Source organism: Dama dama, chromosome 18, assembly GCF_033118175.1.
Source record: "Dama dama isolate Ldn47 chromosome 18, ASM3311817v1, whole genome shotgun sequence".
NCBI lineage: Eukaryota > Metazoa > Chordata > Mammalia > Artiodactyla > Cervidae > Dama > Dama dama.
In genome coordinates, this window is record NC_083698.1 from 96,507,994 (window position 1) to 96,526,975 (window position 18,982).

Genomic DNA, 18,982 nt, shown 5'->3' on the forward strand with positions numbered 1-18,982 from the left:
GGTGTCAAAGGGAGCAGCCCTGTAGGTTCTCACCATGAAAGGGGAGAGAGGATGTCATTGGGGCTAATGGGAAGATCAAAAACTGTGCATTCTTTAAGTCTTAACACAACGCACTGGATTGGGAAGGAATTTTTAAAAGAGTTACTTGGAACTCAATAGCGTAAACTGATTGATGTTTCAAACAGGCTTTTGACTTGTGTCTTCCAATGCCCTTCTGGAACTGGAGATCATCTGAGTGCCCATCAGCTCCCAGAGATGTGTCCCTTTCTTGCTGATTGAACAGAAAAGTTGTAATCAATTCATCCCTGACATCCACCAGACAGTTACTAGGCCAATGATGCTGTGCAGTCCACTGTGAAGAAGATATACATTTCTTCTTGTTAGCAGAAAACACTGTTCCTCCCTTCAAAGTGCCTGAAATCGAACTATGGCCTAGAAAAAGTCAACCCAAAACATGAATTTGGCTCTACGACAATGCCCTATGGGTAGAGATTTTATGTGGAATCAAAAATAGAAAGTAAATAAAATAAACAGAACTAGTTCAACCAAACAAATGAGCATAGCCTGGCAGAGAGCAGGAGTCAAGTCTTTGTAGAAAAGAGCCACTTTCACCTCAGGTGAAGCCGACCGTCCACTGTAGTCAGTAGAAGACTCTAGCCCTGCACTGAGGGCTTCCATCCCTGACATGAATGGAAAGGAGGGCCTGTGTGCAGGTGGCAGGAGCGAAGGTCAGCAAAGAATCATCGAGGAAATGACACAGTGTGGGGCAGAGAATCCCATAAGTCAAAATAAAATATTTGGGTGAATCACAGCAAAAGAGAAGTTTCCGAACTTCGAGGAACAGACTAAAAATATGAGATAGTATGCATCACTAAGTAGGGAAATGGGAATATGAAAATGGAACCCTTATAAAACTGACTCCCCCAACAGGATTTTTCTGGCTGAATGCAGAGGTGCCTATAGTCTAATCTCACCTGGGTCTCAGGCACCCCACAAGCAGGCCACTCCTCAAAGCCCTTTGCAAAAGGATGTTTAGGAAACAACCGTGCCACTTCTGAAGTCTTTGGTACATACTAGAGGAGGAACGGGACTTCCCAGGTGCAATGCAGGAATCTCAGGTTCAGTCCCTGGGTCAGGAAGATCCCCTGGAGGAGGGCATGGCAACCCACTCCAGTATTCTTGCCTGGAGAATCCTATGGACAGAGGAGCCTGGCGGGCTGCAGTCCACAGGGTCGCAAAGGATCGTACCTGACTGAAGCAACCGAGCACGCACACATACAGTCAGAACGGGGCCCTCTGAGCTTCTACAATACGTAGAAACTTGGGACTAAGATTGAAATTCCAGGTTCACCCTGATTTGTCTTCAACTCCAGAGGTACCATGGACAGCTTTTGCATCTGATTTATCACTGGTGAAAGGAGGAGAGGGGAGATGACATAAGTCAGGGGTCATGGTACTACAGGTTTTTGAGATGACTTTCCACCTCTGACCCTCTGAGGCAAAGAGAATCTCAGTGTATGAATCAAGGGGGTTGAATGCAGAACAAGGTGAATTTCCACAGCCCTGCTCCACCCCTGTTATGCCAGAAGCACCCTCAGCTCTACTGGGGACCCTTATCTCATCCAAGATAAGAAATTGAAAATCCTCCTTTTTTACCTTTATTTTTACATTTTTGCCCCTCTTCTCATTTGGGAGACTCTTACTAATAAGAGGCTCCAACCCAAAGCAGCGCTCAAGAATCAGTAACAAACATAAGTCAGGGGTGATCATTTTAATGCATTTAGTCCAGAAGAGGGGGCTGATAGAAGGAGAGAGGTCATACTACTGTTTTGCAGAGAAGCAGACAAGGAGGTGGAATACAGGCAATGGTGGCAGGTCAAGACTAGCAGGACTACTTTTATACTTTAACCAGAACAAATAAAATCCTGGTTTAGCTTTCTGCACAAGCAGGCAAACCAAAGTGGCATAAATGAAGTTGGTGTAAAGCAATTTGGTTAGTAAAAGCCAAAAATTTGGAAGCAAGGGCAAATCTCAGCAAAAAAAAAAAAAAAAAAAAAAAAGTCATTTAAATGTTTTTAACAATCTGCTTCTTCCTCTCTTCTGAGAAAAATCTTTTAGATAACTGTAATAAGAAATGTGTAGGGCTGGTTGCTGTCTGGCTTCAGCAATATTAGCCCACAATTATGGGGTTTTTCAGAATCACATCTTATAACTCCTTCCACATAAGATCTCTAAATAAGCCCTGAGATAAGAGTGTCTTCAGACAAGGCTTTCAGTTTTCCCTCCACTGTTAAACATCCCCAGAGTGTTTCCTGTCACCGTGACAATTCATTAGGCCACCAAGATGAAGTGACCACAGTTGAAGGGGCTGAAAGATGAAGGATCAGCTACTCACAACACAGCCTTACTTCCTACTCACTCTTTTGAACCATGTACTGGAGCCTCCCACCACCAGCCAAAAATACCATTCTGATGAAATATTAGAGCATAGACCTCTTTACAGTAATCAGAAAAATAACACCTCCTAGTCAAGCTTTGGTTCAGGAAGGAAATTTTTTCTAAAAGCATTTTCTGGTAACTCTTTCCAGCATCAAACAGGGATGGGGTGTCCTTCCTCACACCCCTAGGACACTCTTTGAACCCCACTATGCTTGGGGTCACTGCCCATATTTTAGTGTCAATGTCTTTTCTGCATTCCAAGCTTCTTGAAAGCAGAAACCATATCTTCCTCACCCAGAATCCCAAGGAACCAACACAGGTTCCAGAACAAAGCAGTTACTCATCAAACAGTGATGGATCAATGAATTCATCAATGACTTAATTTCTAAATAAATAAACCTACCGGCTGCACAGTTTACAGGAACTTTTACACTCACAGCCCCATTTGATCTTAACAACAGCCCTGAAGTCCCCCTGAAGGAGAGGTCACCATTGTTCCCATCTATAGATGAGGATCCTAAGGCTGAAAGAAATCAAGTGACTTGACTAATGTTACAGAGAAATGATTTAATGGATATGTGTGTGTATACTCAGTCATGTCTGACTCTTGCAACCCCATGGACTGTAGCCCACCAGGCTCCTCTGTCCATGGGATTCTCCAGGCAAAAATACTGGAGTGGGGTGCCATTACTGATTTCAGGGGATCTTCCTGATCCAAGGATCGAACCCATGTCTCCTGCACTGAAAGTAGTTTCTTTACCACTGAGCCACCTGGGAAGGCTGATTTAATGGATGTTTCTATCTAAATGACGTAAACTCTCTTTCGTTAGAATCTTGCATCTCAAATAGAATCCTATGACTTTGGATCAGAGGATTGGGAACATCGTGAATAATAAAGTAACATTTTGGGGTCCCTGATTCTTAACACACTCTCATCGTTGGTCCGTGTATATCCCTTTTAAAATTGAACTTATCTGTTTGTTTATGCATTTAATTCTTTTAAATTATGTCAGCACCAATATATTGGTGTCAATATATTCTACACTCTAACTGTTTAAGGGTTTATTAAATGACTGTCCTGGAATAAAGAGAAACTTAGAGGAGGGCAAGAGTCTTCCCAAATACCAACTCAACATACAGAGGAGTGACCTGAACACTCTAACTGACTTAAATTCAGACTGCGATCTTCAAGTGAATAGCTTTTGTAGATGCCTTTTAGATAAAACATTAAAATCAGCTAATACAAACAGTGGACCCCATCAAGGAAGAACATTTCATTTCAATCAGATTCAGTCTTTTGTCAGGTACTTCATGTATTGCATACATTGGTGTGTGTCCAGGATATAAAATAAGGATGTTAGTAAGTGTGTTCTTGGGGAAGAGGGAGAAATATTACAGTATTAAATGATACTAAGTTATGGCATGTGTGCTAAAAACGTAACTTAAGTTTACAAACTCCTCTCCTCTCTGGCACTCTGCCCTGGTCTTTCTTATGGGAGGAAGAGAAGGTGGATTATTCCCTCTGTTCAACTCAACCAGAAATGCTAGACAAGATTCATCGAGACCAGACTGGAATAGTCTCAGAGCAGTCCTCCTCTAGCTTCATATTGCTTCTTACATTCCTTCAGGAAGGGAGAGGGCTTTCAGTCCATAGCTGTGTTTTAACCAAGAACCTGACTCACCGAAGACTCTCAACAAATGTATTCTAATTGACTTAAGAAATTCACACTGTAATCTTCAATTTAACAGTTTTTGTAGATGTCTTTTAGATAAAACCTTAAAATCAGGTAATATACAGCAGATGCAAACTATTATATAAAAGAATAGATAAACAACAAGGTCCTACTGTATAGCTCAGGGAACTATATTCAATATCCTGTGAAAAACGGTAACAGAAAAGACTATGAAAGAGAATATATACATATGTATAACTGAGTCACTTTGCCACACAGCAGTAACTGGGCTTCCCCGGTGGCTCAGTGGTAAAGATTCCACCTGCCGAGGCAGGAGACACAGGTTCAGTCCCCTGGAAAGGGAAATGGCAACCCATTCCAGTATTCTTGCCTGGGAAATCCCATTAACAGAGGAGCCTGGCAGGCTACAGTCCATGGGGTTGCAAAGAGTCAGACAAGACTTAGTGACTTAATAATAATAACAAAGTAGAAATGAACACAACATTGTAAACAAACTACACTTCAATAAAATAAATTTTTAAAAAATCAGCTAATATACCTACCCCACTGACACAGACCCATTACCTTTGGGTTGGGAGAGGAAACATAGCAAACAGCAGGACACGGAGTGCCTGGAACGTAAAGTGAGGTCATCCTCTCTCAGAAAAAATGAAAAGGAAAGAAAAGCACCAAAAAAGAAAAAGGCAGCCTGAGCTAAGAAATCAAGCTTGGACTTCATGATTTAGTCTCTAAAGGGTAAACTCTATTCATCGCCAACTTGGCAGGCAGGGACCAATGAAGCATGTGCGCAGAAGTATTTTTTATTTCACAGCTGCAATCGCAGGCAATAGCACTTAAAAGGATTCCTGAAGTTTTTAGCCTAGTCTTCAATGTGTCTAACTTTATAAACGGAGCTATGTTCCTGGAAATCTGAAAATGGAGCTGGGGCTTAGACACTCGAAGATGGGTCAGTGAACAATACGGAAAATGATCAAGTCTTGTCGGAGCTACAGGAATCTTGAGGAGGAGAAAGACACACAGGCAGTGGAATGACGTTTACATGAAAACGCCGACACCTACGCTCCAGTCCAGAGTCGCTCTGGGCTCCTTCGCTGGACCGTTTGCAACAGGAAGGCTGAGGGGATGCGCAGGAGCCAAGTGCTGCAGGCCTGCCCGAGAGATTGCTTTCCTGCAGCAAGAAGAAAACAAAAAACAAAAAACAAAAACCAACATCAGAAGGTAATACAGAGCTGAAAATTTCCCGTGGGGTAGAAACGATGCCTGAGTTAGTCTGGCATGTGTGAAAACCTTTGCAAATGTACTGGAATCTCTAAAGTGCATGGTAAGAACCGAGGGTGGCAGGTCTCAAAAGACAGGAAGATTGAGGGGGCCACCTTAGGGACATTCAGGGGAGATAGCAGAATGCAGGTCTCTGTGTTTGCAGAAAAAGACCTAAGGCTGAGGTGGTCACAGTCCTTGGACAATTTTAAAGCTGCCAGAGACTAAAAGCAAGTAAAGCAGGCTCATGAGGTCTTTAATTAAAATCCCTCCATTTCCCAGCAAAGAGCTCTCCAAGCTGGTTACCACCCCCAAGTTCACTGTTACACATCTCAAGAACATCCTCCCTTGCCCTTGCAGAGGATGCCTACAGTTGACTTGAGGTTCTAAGCGGGAAAAGACTGATTCCTATCCTGGAAATCACACAGTGCAAGACTAATAATTTATCAAAATCTGGGGTAAGAAAATTCCAAAACACGTTGGTTGGATTTTAGGTTTGTTGAGCGGAACATCACAGAATTCGGGTCAGAAAGGAGGGATGGAATCAAGAGAGGTTGAGAAAGTCAAGACTGACCTAGGCAAAGATAAGACGTAAGAGGAGTTGCTTTAGCAAGCAAACGTGCCTGTTGCTGAGCAAAGGGGAGGGAGGAGATAAGGGTAGAGTGGAGAGAATGAGGACAGCAAGATAAAGGAAGAAAGCAGGGATCACCCATGGAGAGCTTGTGGTTCCATTATGAATAATAGAAGGCCAATTTCTGAACAGCTCCATCAGAGGTGTCAGACAATGGTCTCGAGCTTAAACAGGAGTGCTGATCTGTGGCTTAACTAAGTGACTCCCTGGAAGGGAGAGGAGCAGTCCTCCCTGGGAGTGTCCATGCGTGCTCTGAGAACAACCTGAATTAGAATAAGGGGTGCCATGTGATGCTGCAGCTCTGAGTCCTGAGTCTGGGGTGGGCTCGGGGCCGGGGTGGGGAGGGCAGGAATCCGAGCTTCCACATGCTTCCCAGGTGCTTCTTTCTGTCTCTAAAGGCTTCACACTGCTCTACGGGAGTGTGGAAGGATTTTCATCTAAAATGGAACTAGACGCTATGAAATGGAGAATCTCCCACATGTGCCCTCAGGCAAACAAAACAGAAGCGCTAAGAGACTGATTTCCAGTAAATGCCTGATTTCCAGGAGACAGAAGCTTACCCCTCCAACACAGATCATCTGCCAAGAATCTCTCCCCACCCTCAAGCCAATGAACCTGCCGCTTAGAGTCTGTCTGGACTCTCACCTCTCTGCTCTCTTTGACCAAAGGACAGTGCATCCCAGACTATCAGGAGACTTGCCCAGCTTGCTACAGTTTGCGTGTCCCACACTACACGTCCTCTGTTGAAAGCGTGTGTGCTCAACTGCTTCAGTCGTGTCCGACTCTTTGCGACCCCATGGACTGTAGCCCCCCAGGTTCCTCTGTCCATGGAATTCTCCAGGCACGAATACTGGAGTGGGCTGCTGTGCCCCCCCTTCAGGGGATCTTCTGACTTGAGGATGGAGCCTGTGCCTCCTGCATCTCCTGTTGTATCGCAGGCGGATTCTTTACCACTGAGCCACCCAGGGAAGCCCCACTTCCCCTGCTATTCCTACATAAACTCAATATCTGGTCATTCAAGCTTGTTTCAGTTCACTTCTTTATTTAGGTGGACAGAACAAGTATCTTTGGGCAGGTGAGGGGCACTAAATACCCCAGGCCTGTCCAGGAGGAGGAAATCAGCAACCATTTCATTGCCCACTTGACCCCCCATAGCTCCCTGCAGCCTGTCTCATGAGACGTGGACAAGACAGTAGGAACCTGCCATCTCTGACACTGGACCTGCAGATGCACCACGTCCCCAGGAAGGCCCAGATCCTCGTCCAGAGGAGCAAGGCAGCACACCGACAGCAAGATGGGGTCCCATCACAGCCCAGCAGAATCTTGCTGGACTCTGGATGACAGATGATCTCCCTGGACTGTTCACTGACCTCTGCAAGCTCCACCCAGTCACGTCATTTGTAAAGGTGAGCAAGATGAACAGCAGCCCCCAAACCCAAGGAAAGGCTGAGTAGAATCCAGAAAAGCCAGTCAATCATCAAGGATCAAGTATGTCTGAGAGTTCAGCCAGTGACCAGCCTTCTTCACCTATCCTTCTTCATCTCCTTCTTCCCCTCACTCCATTATGCACTTCATTTTGTTGAGCCGTAAGGAAAGAACACTGCAAGATTCTTCTTCTTCTCCTTCCCCTCCCTTCCTTCTTCTCCTTCCTTTTTTCCTCTTTTTCTCTTATATTCCTACACAGGAAGTCCCAGAAGCACTGGACAGGTCTTCAGTAGTTGAAGGTGATCATATCAAGCTTGCCAGCAGCCTGCCTGCATTCAGAAGCTCCCACTGGGCAGCAAGGAATGTACTTGCTTTACCTAAGCCCCCCAAACAGTCATCACACACATGTAGGCCTTTAACGAAGACAGTCGGATGACACAATATTTTTTCCCTCACTTTCATCAAGGCAAATAAGGAATAACATCAATTTTGGGCCCTGACTCCAAAGTATATTCCATTTCTTGAGCCAGAAGAAAAGAATACTAGAAGACTATTATATGGTGAGCCTTCACTTCCTCCCCCAGGCATTTTTTCCTCCAGCTGAGTTCAAGAACTTCCTTAGCATTTTTCATTAGGACTTCTCTCTGATTTACCCTGTATAGTGATTCTGAATCACAGTTTTTATCACAAGAAAGTCTGATCTCTGTGGAGTCAACATCTACAGGTTCCACTTTTGATTCCCTAACAGTTATCACAATCTAAATTTAAATGTTCTAGCAAAAAAAAAAAAAAAAATGGTGCCTAAACACAAAGTCCTAGGACAGCTGAAGAATTCCTGAATTTCAGGTGAATGAGAAAAACACAGATCCTTCATTTTTTCATGAATAGCCACAGAGAGTTGTGATCAGAAAATAGAAAGAAGAGAGGAAACAAAATTTTATTATCACAGAGGAAACCACAGGACAAATGAGCTTAACTCATCAGAAGCTGGAGACTGACCCCCAAAACCTGACTATTCTTGCTAATGAGGACTGCCATCAAATTGCTCAGACAGTGAAATTAGGATGCAAGGAATACATATGTCTCTAGAAGAGCAATGTGGTTATAAGGTAAGAGACATACTAACATTTAACCCTGGACGTTTGGATGCATGTCTGCTCAATCGTCCGACTCTTTGCAACCCCATGGACTGTAGACCACCAGGCTCCTCTATCCACGGGATCTCCCAGGCAAGAAAACTGGCATGGGTTGGCATTTCCTTCTCCAGGGGGTTTTCTGGACCCAGGGATCGAACCCATGTCTCCTGCACTGGCAGGCAGATTCTTTACTACCGTGCCGCCTGGGAAGCCCTAATCCCAGATAAGCCCAGCAATGAAATCTCAGTCAAATCACACTCTCACCCAGCCTGTGAATACAAATGATTAAGGCCTTTTGTTGATTATTCCCCATTGTGGATGCAAATTTAAGGTTGGCTTTTTTGTAACATTAATAGAAGAAAATTGTATATCTACCACACATATAAACATTAATTAGGGGGGAAATAAATAAGAAACTTCAAAGTGGCTGCCAGTTTGTAACTGTAAATGGGCCTCAGAAAAGGATATTACATAAGACAGAGAACAGGAAAAATATAGAGAGGTAATAAAGGGGGTAGGAGGTAACTTCTGATTATAGCTTCCCATTCTTCTAAATAACCATGGGAGAAAGTCTTCTTTTCCAATACTTCATACATGTATACACACTTTGTTCCAAAATAAGAAAGCAATTTCATTATTTCTCAGACCTCAAATAACATTAGTATGTTATTTTTCTATTTGGATTCATCTTGGTTGCAAAAGATGACATTTAAGAATCTGATAGAATTTGATGTATGTTGAGGGGGTTTATGTTGCAGTTTACTACAATTAAAAAAAAAAAAAAAAACTCAATGGAGTTTCAACTTTCATTCTTTCCTCCTGCTCAGAATCCTTCCAAACCCACAGTAAGTAAAACCATGAAATGCCAATGATTCTTTCTATTAATTTTACAATAATACTTTGTCAGGCGATGACTATAATGGCAAAAGAGCCTTTGAAAAGGAGGAGTGTGATATTAATGGTAATACAGATACAAAACCAAAATGTTCTAAAATGCTGGCAAAAGAGTCTTTGAAAAGGAGGAGTGTGATATTAATGGTAATACAGATACAAAACCAAAATGTTCTAAAATGCAGTTTCAGGCACACAAAGACACAGTTGAGGTCAATTACCTGCCATGAAAGACTGTGAACATATTTAAAGTACAAAAATCATCATACATTTTAAATAGCATTCTATTATTTCCTTCACTTCATTCAATAAGACTATAAACTCCTAAAGGACAGGGCTCAATTCATCTACTAATCTTATTATATTCTAGCCTGGGGTAGACATAGCATATATTCAATAAATGCTTTCTGAGTTAATGAATGAACTTGACCAAGAAGCTAAGCCAAACAGCTTGCTGATTAGATCAAGCAATGAGAAATCTGATTAGAATGATTTGAATTATATCCCAGGCCGTCCATTTCAGTGATATTCTTTCCTGAGAGAGCCAAAAATCCCTCAAAGAAGCTCTTTAAAGATAAAGGCAACGAGAGGGAGAATCCAGTGTTAAGAAGCCTAAGAGTCCTCAAAACAGCTTTGGGATCAACATTAAAATGGAGTCTTTGGCTACAGCATTTGTAAAGGGCATATGATAGTCAGTATTTTTTAATGCAAATTATTGAAATAAACATGCAGCGTGTACTCTTCATAAAGAGAAAGGATCTTTTTTTTGATTTATGGGAAACATATAAGTGGTTACTGGGCCAGAATCCTTTCTAATTATCCATTCTGCAAATTTCTCTCAGTTCAGGTTGGTTCTCCTGTTTCTCCAGGTTGATGTGGCTCCCAGAATCGATCCATCCCCCTCTTGCGAACTCCCTGTCCAAGTGATGCTACCTGTGGGGACAGAACGAGGAGCCCAACTGCTGGGAGGAGAAGTGCCAAAGAGTTAGGAGGTCTCCTTAGCCAGGAAGTCTCTTAAGACAGGCAACTTTCACACAGAGATTGGTGGACTCATGTCCTTGTTCTAGAAAAGGAAACAGCTGCCTCAAAAGTTATTCTGTACCTTGGTTTAATTCCCCAAGTACCTCAAGCAAAATCTTAATTATGGTACCTGTTGGTGTTTTTCCCTCCATTAATTGCACTAACTTTGCCTGTGTTCACAGCAGCCCACAGTGCTTCTTGGTTGATCCAGACAAACTGCCTGTCATGTTAAGGGGAATCTACTCAACAAAAAAAATTGTCTCAAACCCACACAAATTCCAAATACCTTACCAGAGATTTATGTAGAGGAAAAAACTGTAATTATTTGAGCCTAAACCTTAATTCATTTTAATATGAAAAGAGTATTTTTTGACCATCTTAACATCTATTAACATTTTCAGGAATATAATTATTACTGAAACAAAGGTTGGGTTTAGGTACCTAAGGGTTGAAAGGCCTTCAGGAAATCACCACTGGTGTTGAATCTTCAACATGTTATACACGGATGACTCTACACTGGTACCTGTTACTTTCACAGTGATTCTCAACCTTTGCCTACAGTGGGACTTGGAGAATCAGCCTATTTAAAGGCCTTCCAGGTATTTCTAACATGAACTGTGAGCTGAGAACTACTGTTCTATATAAATATGCATGCATCTGACCACTTCATTATGTCTGCTAACGTGACTAAGCCCTAGCATTTATATACTGAAAAACATTTATTCATTCACCAGTGTATTTACTATTGAATGTCTACTTCATACCAACCACTGTTCTAGATGTTTAAGATACATGAATGAAATAAGCACACATAAACCATTGCCTTTGTGAGGCTTCTAGCAGGAAATGTATTTTGCCATGCACTCTTTCATTTTACATTCCTTATTTATCCCTCATGAGGCAGGTACTTTTATTATCCCCTAATTTACAATTTAAAAAAAATTATAGCACAGAATGGTTGAGCTACATGCCCAAGATCACACAAATGGGAAGAGGTTCAAGTGAGATTTGAATCCAGGCATCTTACTTAACCATGAACATACTTAACCATTACCCAAACCCACACTTTTGTGAAACGGTGACAGCACACACTTACACAGCAAAAGAGACATATGATACAATCAGCCTCTTGCCACGCTACTTTTGTAACTGCTGCAGTTATAAGTGTCTGATCTCCACAACAAGAATGCAAGCTTTCAGAAAGAGGCCGATTAGAGAGGCATTCGATCACACGGGTTGAGAACACACCCTACCTCACCCGTCACCAAGTTGTATGACTGCTCTTAGCCTTTCCTTATATTTCAAATCAGAACAATGTTATCCAACTCAGAGAGTAGCTCTGGCCATTTTCGGAAACGTGTGCAGGATGTGCACATGACAAGCACAATAAATAGTCACGGCTATTACCGGGCTCGCATACATATCAGCCATCCTCACAAGCATCCAGCCAAGACAAGGTATATGGTAAATCTCTGAATAAATATGTGCTTTTTTATTCGATTGCTCTCAAATATCCCAAGTTCCCTGGACACTGCTATTCCTTCGATAAACATTTAACAAGCTTCCATTATGTGTCAGGTAGTTCAAAGGGGTTATTCAAACAGATTCTTCTTCCAGTCATCGTAAATAATTCCACGGTTGCCAAAGGAATGAATCACTTTTCTCCCCTGACTTGCCTAACTGCCTAGAGCAAAATTAAGAAGCACCACACACTCCCCTCAGACAAATTTACCAACATATTAAAAAAAAAATGCAATCCAAATGACATGGGAAGTATGATATTCATGTAAATGATTGCAATACCAAAAAGGCAACTGTTTGTTTGTTTAATCTGTAAAGCAGACTGGCTGCTAAATGCCCCTGGGAACTTGGGAACCCCTGTTAGGATCTACTTCCCCAGCCTAGTTTATCACCAGCACATTTCTAAAGCATGCTGGCATGCGGTTGGTGTGCAATGTGGCAATGATGTGGACATGAGGCAACATTTCTTAACTTGGATTCTCTCAGGAGTTAATGACATTCTTCTCCTTAAGACATCAGTTGAGGTTATCCCTGGGGATGGATAAAAAGTAATCATACTATTTGGGGTTGAACTGTGTTCCCGCATCAAATTCATCTGATGAAGGCCTAATCCCCAGGACACACCAGAATGGGACTTTAATTGGAGAGAAGGTCGTTACAGCGATAATCGAGTTAAAGGAGGGAATTAGAGTGGGCCCTAATCCAATACGACTGGGGTCCTTATGGAAGAGACGATTTGGATAAATACACACATAAGGAGAACACCATGTGAAAATAAAGGCAGAGATCCAGGGATGTGTGTATGAGCCAAAGAAGGCCAAGAATTGCCAGAAAACCACAGCACCTAGAGGAGCGAGGCCTGGACCACATTCTCCCTCACAGCCTCAGAAGGAATCAACCAGCTGATCTTAAACTTTCAGCCTCCAGAACTGTGAAACAATAAATTCCTATTGTTTAAAACAGTGTTTGGTACTTTGTTAATGACAGCTCTAGCAAATATACATGCTTCAATAGCAAATGCACTTCAAAGCTAGAGCCACAATCTTGATTTAGTATGACAGGGTTTTTCAGTTCAGCTCAGTCGCTCAGTCGTGTCCGACTCTTTGCGACCCCATGGACTGAAGCACGCCAGGCCTCCCTGTCCATCGCCAACTCCTGGAGTTTACTCAAACTCATGTCCATTGAGTCAGTGATGCCATCCAACCATCTCATCCTCTCGTTCCTTTCTCCTCCCACCTTCAATCTTTCCCAGCATCAGGGTCTTTTCAAATGAGTCAGCTCTTCACATCAGGTGGCCAAAGTATTAAGAGTTTCAGCTTCAGCATCAGTTCTTCCAATGAACATTCAGGACTGATTTCCTTTAGGATGGACTGGTTGGATCTCCTTGCAGTCCAAGGGACTCTCAAGAGTCTTCTTCAACACCACAGTTTAAAAGCATCAATTCTTCGGCACTCAGCTTTCTTTATAGTCCAACTCTCACATCCATACATGACTACTGGAAAAACCATAACCTCGACTAGACAGACCTTTGTTGGCAAAGTAATGTCTCTGCTTTTTAATATGCTATCTAGGTTGGTCATAACTTTTCTTCCAAGGAGGAAGCATCTTTTTATTTCATGGCTGCAGTTACCATCTGCAGCCCAAGATGCAGATTTTGGAGCCCAAGAAAATAAAATCTGCCACTGTTTCCACTGTTTCTCCATCTATTTGCCATGAAGTGATGGGACCGGATGCTGTGATCTTAGTTTTCTGAATGTCGAGCTTTAAGCCAACTTTTTCACTCTCCTCTTTCACTTTCATCAAGAGGCTTTTTAGTTCCTCTTCACTTTCTGCCATAAGGGTGGTGTCATCTGCATATCTGAGGTTATTGATATTTCTCCCAGCAATCTTGATTCCAGCTTGTTCTTCATCCAGTCCAGCATTTCTCATGATGTACTCTGCATATAAGTTAAATAAGCAGGGTGACAATATACAGCCTTGACATAGTCCTTTCTGGATTTGGAACCAGTCTGTTATTCCATGTCCAGTTCTTGCTTCCTGACCTACATACAGATTTCTCAGGTGGCAGGTCAGGTGGTCTGGTATTCCCGTCTCTTTCAGAATCTTCCACTGTTTATTGTGATCCACACAGTCAAAGGCTTTGGAGAAGTCTACTCCAAAATGTTGACTTCTGTCCCCATGAAATGTTGGGTACCTTTTATTCATAATTCTACCCTTCAGAAACTAATAACACTTCAGAAACATACTCCTATGAAAAATCAGTGTTAAGAACAACAGTCTCACACAAATAGTGAGCATCTAATAAAGTTCTATTTGATTCAATAATGAAGAATGGAGGAGACAAAAGCAAAAACCAAGTCTGTATAAGAAACTGGGTATGACAAACTAATTATTTATAATAATCAGGAAGGAAGTGCCTAAAAAGACGTCTAAATCTGCTATAACAGTAGATAACTTTCTACAGGTTAATAAGACCTTAGCCCCTGTGACATTAACCTCTCTTTGGTCTATAAAATCATGACACATCAGCTTTTCACAGGTCAACCGCTAACTTTTTAGGGGAATATCAACTGCCAGCACCTCTATCATTTGTGGATAATTAATCAAATACACAGAGACAACAAAAATATAATATCCAAGAATATCAGGTAAGTGTCAGTTACTAAGAAACAAGGTTCTACTTCTTTTGGAGCAGGCCAATTAGAATATGCTCTAGTAAAATAACATTTTTAAAAATCAAACAGTAACCTTTTCCATTGTCAGAATTTAGGATAATTTTATTTTACCTACTCATGGTTCAAACTACAAATTAGAATTTGTTGTGTTGTTGGTACTCCTCTGATGGCTCAGTGGTAAAGAATCTGGCTGCAGAGCAGGAGACATGGGTTCAATCCCTGGATCAGGAAGATCCCCTGGAGAAGGAAACAACAGCCGGCTTCAATATTCTTGCCTAGGAAATCCCATGGAGAGAGGAGCCCAGCAGGCTACTCATGGTTTAAAGTATTAATTAGAATTTGTTTTGTAGCTTTATATATGTCTGGAATAATTTGAAAAATCTCATAAGATACATGATCTTATTCTCCAAACAACAACAATAATAGCAATCTGTTAGATACCCAGTATGCCTTGGACATTATTTTAACCATCTTCTCTGAGGCTGGAAACAGATGTTTGCAAATTTACTAGAGAGGTTGTTGGGCAGTGAGGGCAGCAGGACTGGCAAAGTAAGAAGCTGAACTGTGATGCAATTATGACAGAAACGTCAATGATCTCACATACCAATATGGAGCTGGAATGCCCTTCAGAGCTGTCCCAATTTCAGGCAGAGACATGACTTTGAACCTCCACATCAATCAGTCTCTGGGTACAGGCAGGCCCCTGGCCAAGCATAACATGGTCCAGAGACTCTCTTACATTGGGGCAATGCCTGGGGAGGGGCTCAGCTGGAGACTCTCAGCAGCCAGTGCTTCTGGAAGCTGGAAAACTAAGCACCTTCATCCTAAGAAGGCGTGTGGGCAGCAACCCACAACATCCACCACACAACTCTCTAATATTCATGACAAACTAGGAAATGGATCATTTTATTATCCCTATTTTACTGATGGAACAACTAACATGAGAAAGTTTAAGGAAATTATAAAAGCCATCCAGCTCAGAAGTAATGAGGCCAAGACAAAAGCCCAGATGTCTGGCTCCAATAGCTCCACCCATCTGTATTCCCTCTGAAAGGGAGGAGGGAAGAGAAGGAAAGGCATAGAAGGAGAGAGAGGGATGGACAAGATGGTACAGGGGCTGGGCAGGCAGTGGCATGAAGCGACCCATGAGATGCTCTGGTGTGTGGAGGGCAGAAGGGCATTTTAAGGACACAGTCTGATGTCCAAATGGAAGTTGAACTGCTGTCATGGAAATGCCCCCTCCTATGTATTTCCCACCTGCTCTTATATCTTCAGGAAAGGGAAAGTCTACTCCTGGCTTAAAGGCAGTTGGGTTTTATGAATGTGAAAACTGAATAAGAGGCTGAATTTTACATCTAGGTCAATGAATACAGAATAGACTGCCTACTGGGATAGAAAGCTAATCCGAAATTGAACAAATTTAGAAAAAGCATGAGCCTGGGAACAGAAATAACCTTACGAATGTAAGCCCTTTGGGAAACCACAGAATTTAGGGGAAAGAATTTAGATTTCCATAGGGTTGTTCCCAGTAAAACTAGCAACAGGAATTGTTTATCTTTAGAGCCTCCCCCTCCCTGTTTCCAGGCTAGGACACTTTCCGACTGCCTTCAGTTCCTCGTCACTCCCAGCACCTTTGCTGCTTCCACCACAATCTTGTTCAGCTGGTGATGTCACTGAGAAAATAACACAACACAGCTTCGTTAACTGAAAACAGTTTAGGATATGTCCCTAAGAAGGAGGTCAGCAAGAGACCCGTCTTGTCTAAGCTATGGTTTTTCCAGTACTCATGTACGGATGCGTCAGTTGGACCATTAAGAAAACTGAGCTCTAAAGAATTGATGCTTTTGAACTGTGGTGCTGGAGAAGACTCGTGAGAGTCCCTTGGACTGCAAGGAGATCCAACCAGTCCATCCTAAAGGAAATCAGTCCCGAATATTCATTGGAAGGACTGATGCTAAAGCTGAAGCTCCAATACTTTGGCCATCTGATGTGAAGAGCCGACTCATTTGAAAAGACCCTGATGCTGGGAAAGATTGAGGGCAGGAGAAGGGAGTGATAGAGGATGAGACAGTTGGATGGCATCATGGACTCAATGGACATGAGTTTGAGCAAACTCTGGGAGATAGTGAAGGACAGGGAAGCCTGGTATGCTGAAGTCCATGGCAAAGAGTTGGACATGACTGAGCAACTGAACTGAACTAAAGAGACTCATGAAAATGCAAAAACCTTCATGATCCAAAGGAATAGAGTCAAATGATATTCAAAGTGGTCAAAATAATTTCCCTAAGCTACAACCCAAAATACTGCAAAATAGACAGGTGGAGGGTGGGGTTAGAGGCAGCGACCTACTGCCTACTTTGAGACCAGTCGTAGGATGATGCTAGGTTTACAGAGAGGCTTAAGAACGTAGATATGTCTTCTCAACTGGTATCAGGGAGAGAAGGTTCCTGGTAATAAAGAAAGCTCACCTCAGATAATTCAGACAAAAAGACTTTCATAAAGGAATTATTTTAAAGTAAGATTAGGGGGACTTCTCTCATGATCCATGGTTAAGAATCTGCCTTCTAATGCAGAGAACTCGAGTTCAATCCTTGGTCAGAGAATTAAGACCCCACATGCTGTAAAGCAACTAAGCCCATGTGCCACAACTTCCAAAGCCTGTGCACTCTGTAGCCCACGCAACACAACTAGAGCGCTCGTGTGCCAGAACGAAAGATCCCAAGTGCTGCAACTACGACCCAATGCAGCCAAATAAATAAATATTTAAAAAGGAAGGTTAGGGAATAAACCAGGCCCTAAACTCAAGACTTATAATAAAGCTCAAGAACCCAGAGCAAGTGGTATTGAAGAAAAGAGATGTAAGGTAACCAGAGACTAGACAGCAGGTGAATGTTTGAATGGTGCAGTAAACCACAATCAGTAACAAATCAGTGTACATCTCAGCCTCCTCTTTAGCAGACAGAGGAAGTCCAGGATCATCGGTCTCTTCTCACATTTCTTACTTGTCAAATCTTTTAGTCACATCTGCAACGCAACCAGACTTGGTCTGAAATCAACTTGGCTCTTCACTGCATCTCTGGGTCCAAGGTAGAGAGCAAAGTACTTCATTTGAGGTCAAATGGCTAGTCAGTGGTGGCGCCAGGAACAGAAATCAGGCTTCACCTCAGCCCAGCCAATCTACATTATCACTGTATGGCTATCGTCCATCCCACCCAGTTTGGCTTGATGTGTACATGTTCTTTCCATTTTTCCTGCCGACACCCCCAGCAACTAATACTTCACTACCCAGATCTTCATGCTTCATATGTATCCGTCAGGACTAACAAAAAAGAAAAAAAGTGAAAGTGTTAGTTGCTCAGTCTGTGTCCGACTCTTTGCGACCCCATGGACTATAGCCCACTAGGCTTCTCTGTCCATGGGATTCTCCAGGCAAGAATACTGAACTGGGTAGCCATTTCCTTCTCCAGGAAATCTTCCCAACCTGGGGATCGAACCTGGGTTTTCCAAATTGCAGGCAGATTCTTTACTGTCTCAGCCACACAGGGAAGCCCCAGTAACAACAAAAAAGTCAGACTAAAACTTTCAATAAGCTAGAAAGAGGAAAAAAGTCTTCAATCTGATAAAAGATTTGTCTGAAAAATCTACAAGTAATATTATACACAAGATTTTCTCCCTAACATTGAAGCAAAGTATGTCTACTCTCATCACTTCTATTCAACATTGTTTCAGAAGTCCTAGCCAGTAGAGTAAAAGAGAAAATAAGTAAAGAAAAAAAAATTGGGGAGGAAAAGGTAAAATTTTAATTTGCAGATGACTTGTGTAAAATTCCTAGCAATCTACAAAAATCTACCAGAATTAATATGTGAATTTGCAGTCATAATGTTCAGAAGCCATATACAAAAATCTCCTATATTACTACATATAAGCAACTACAAATTGAAAAATAAAAAGCTTAAAATACCGTTAAAAATGACATTCAAAAAATGAACTATTACGTTATATATCTAAGAAAATGTGTATATGACCTATACTGAAAACTACAAAACTTTACTGAGAGAAATTAAAGAAGTTGTTTATGAATGAAGATATCATATTTGTGTATTGAAAGACTCAATACCATTAAGATGTCAAATCTTCCCAAAATGATAAATGGATTCAACATAATCCCTATTGAAACCCAACTGATATTAAAATGTATATATAAAAAATACACAAAATAGTCAAAAACCTTGAAAAACAATAGAGAGTTGAAGGACTTTCACTACTCAGTTTAAGACTTACTGTAATGACAAA

The 18,982-nt window shown here is 41.9% G+C and overlaps 1 protein-coding gene across 1 annotated transcript in view; it reads right to left on the minus strand.

Moving 5' to 3' along the window:
• DGKI (diacylglycerol kinase iota) overlaps positions 1-18,982 on the minus strand; it is a 492,712-nt gene that overhangs the window by 313,537 nt on the left and 160,193 nt on the right. The window contains exon 2 of the mRNA XM_061165882.1: positions 5,193-5,301. Coding sequence (XP_061021865.1) covers positions 5,193-5,301 — 109 coding nt within the window. The remainder of the gene's footprint in view (positions 1-5,192; positions 5,302-18,982) is intronic.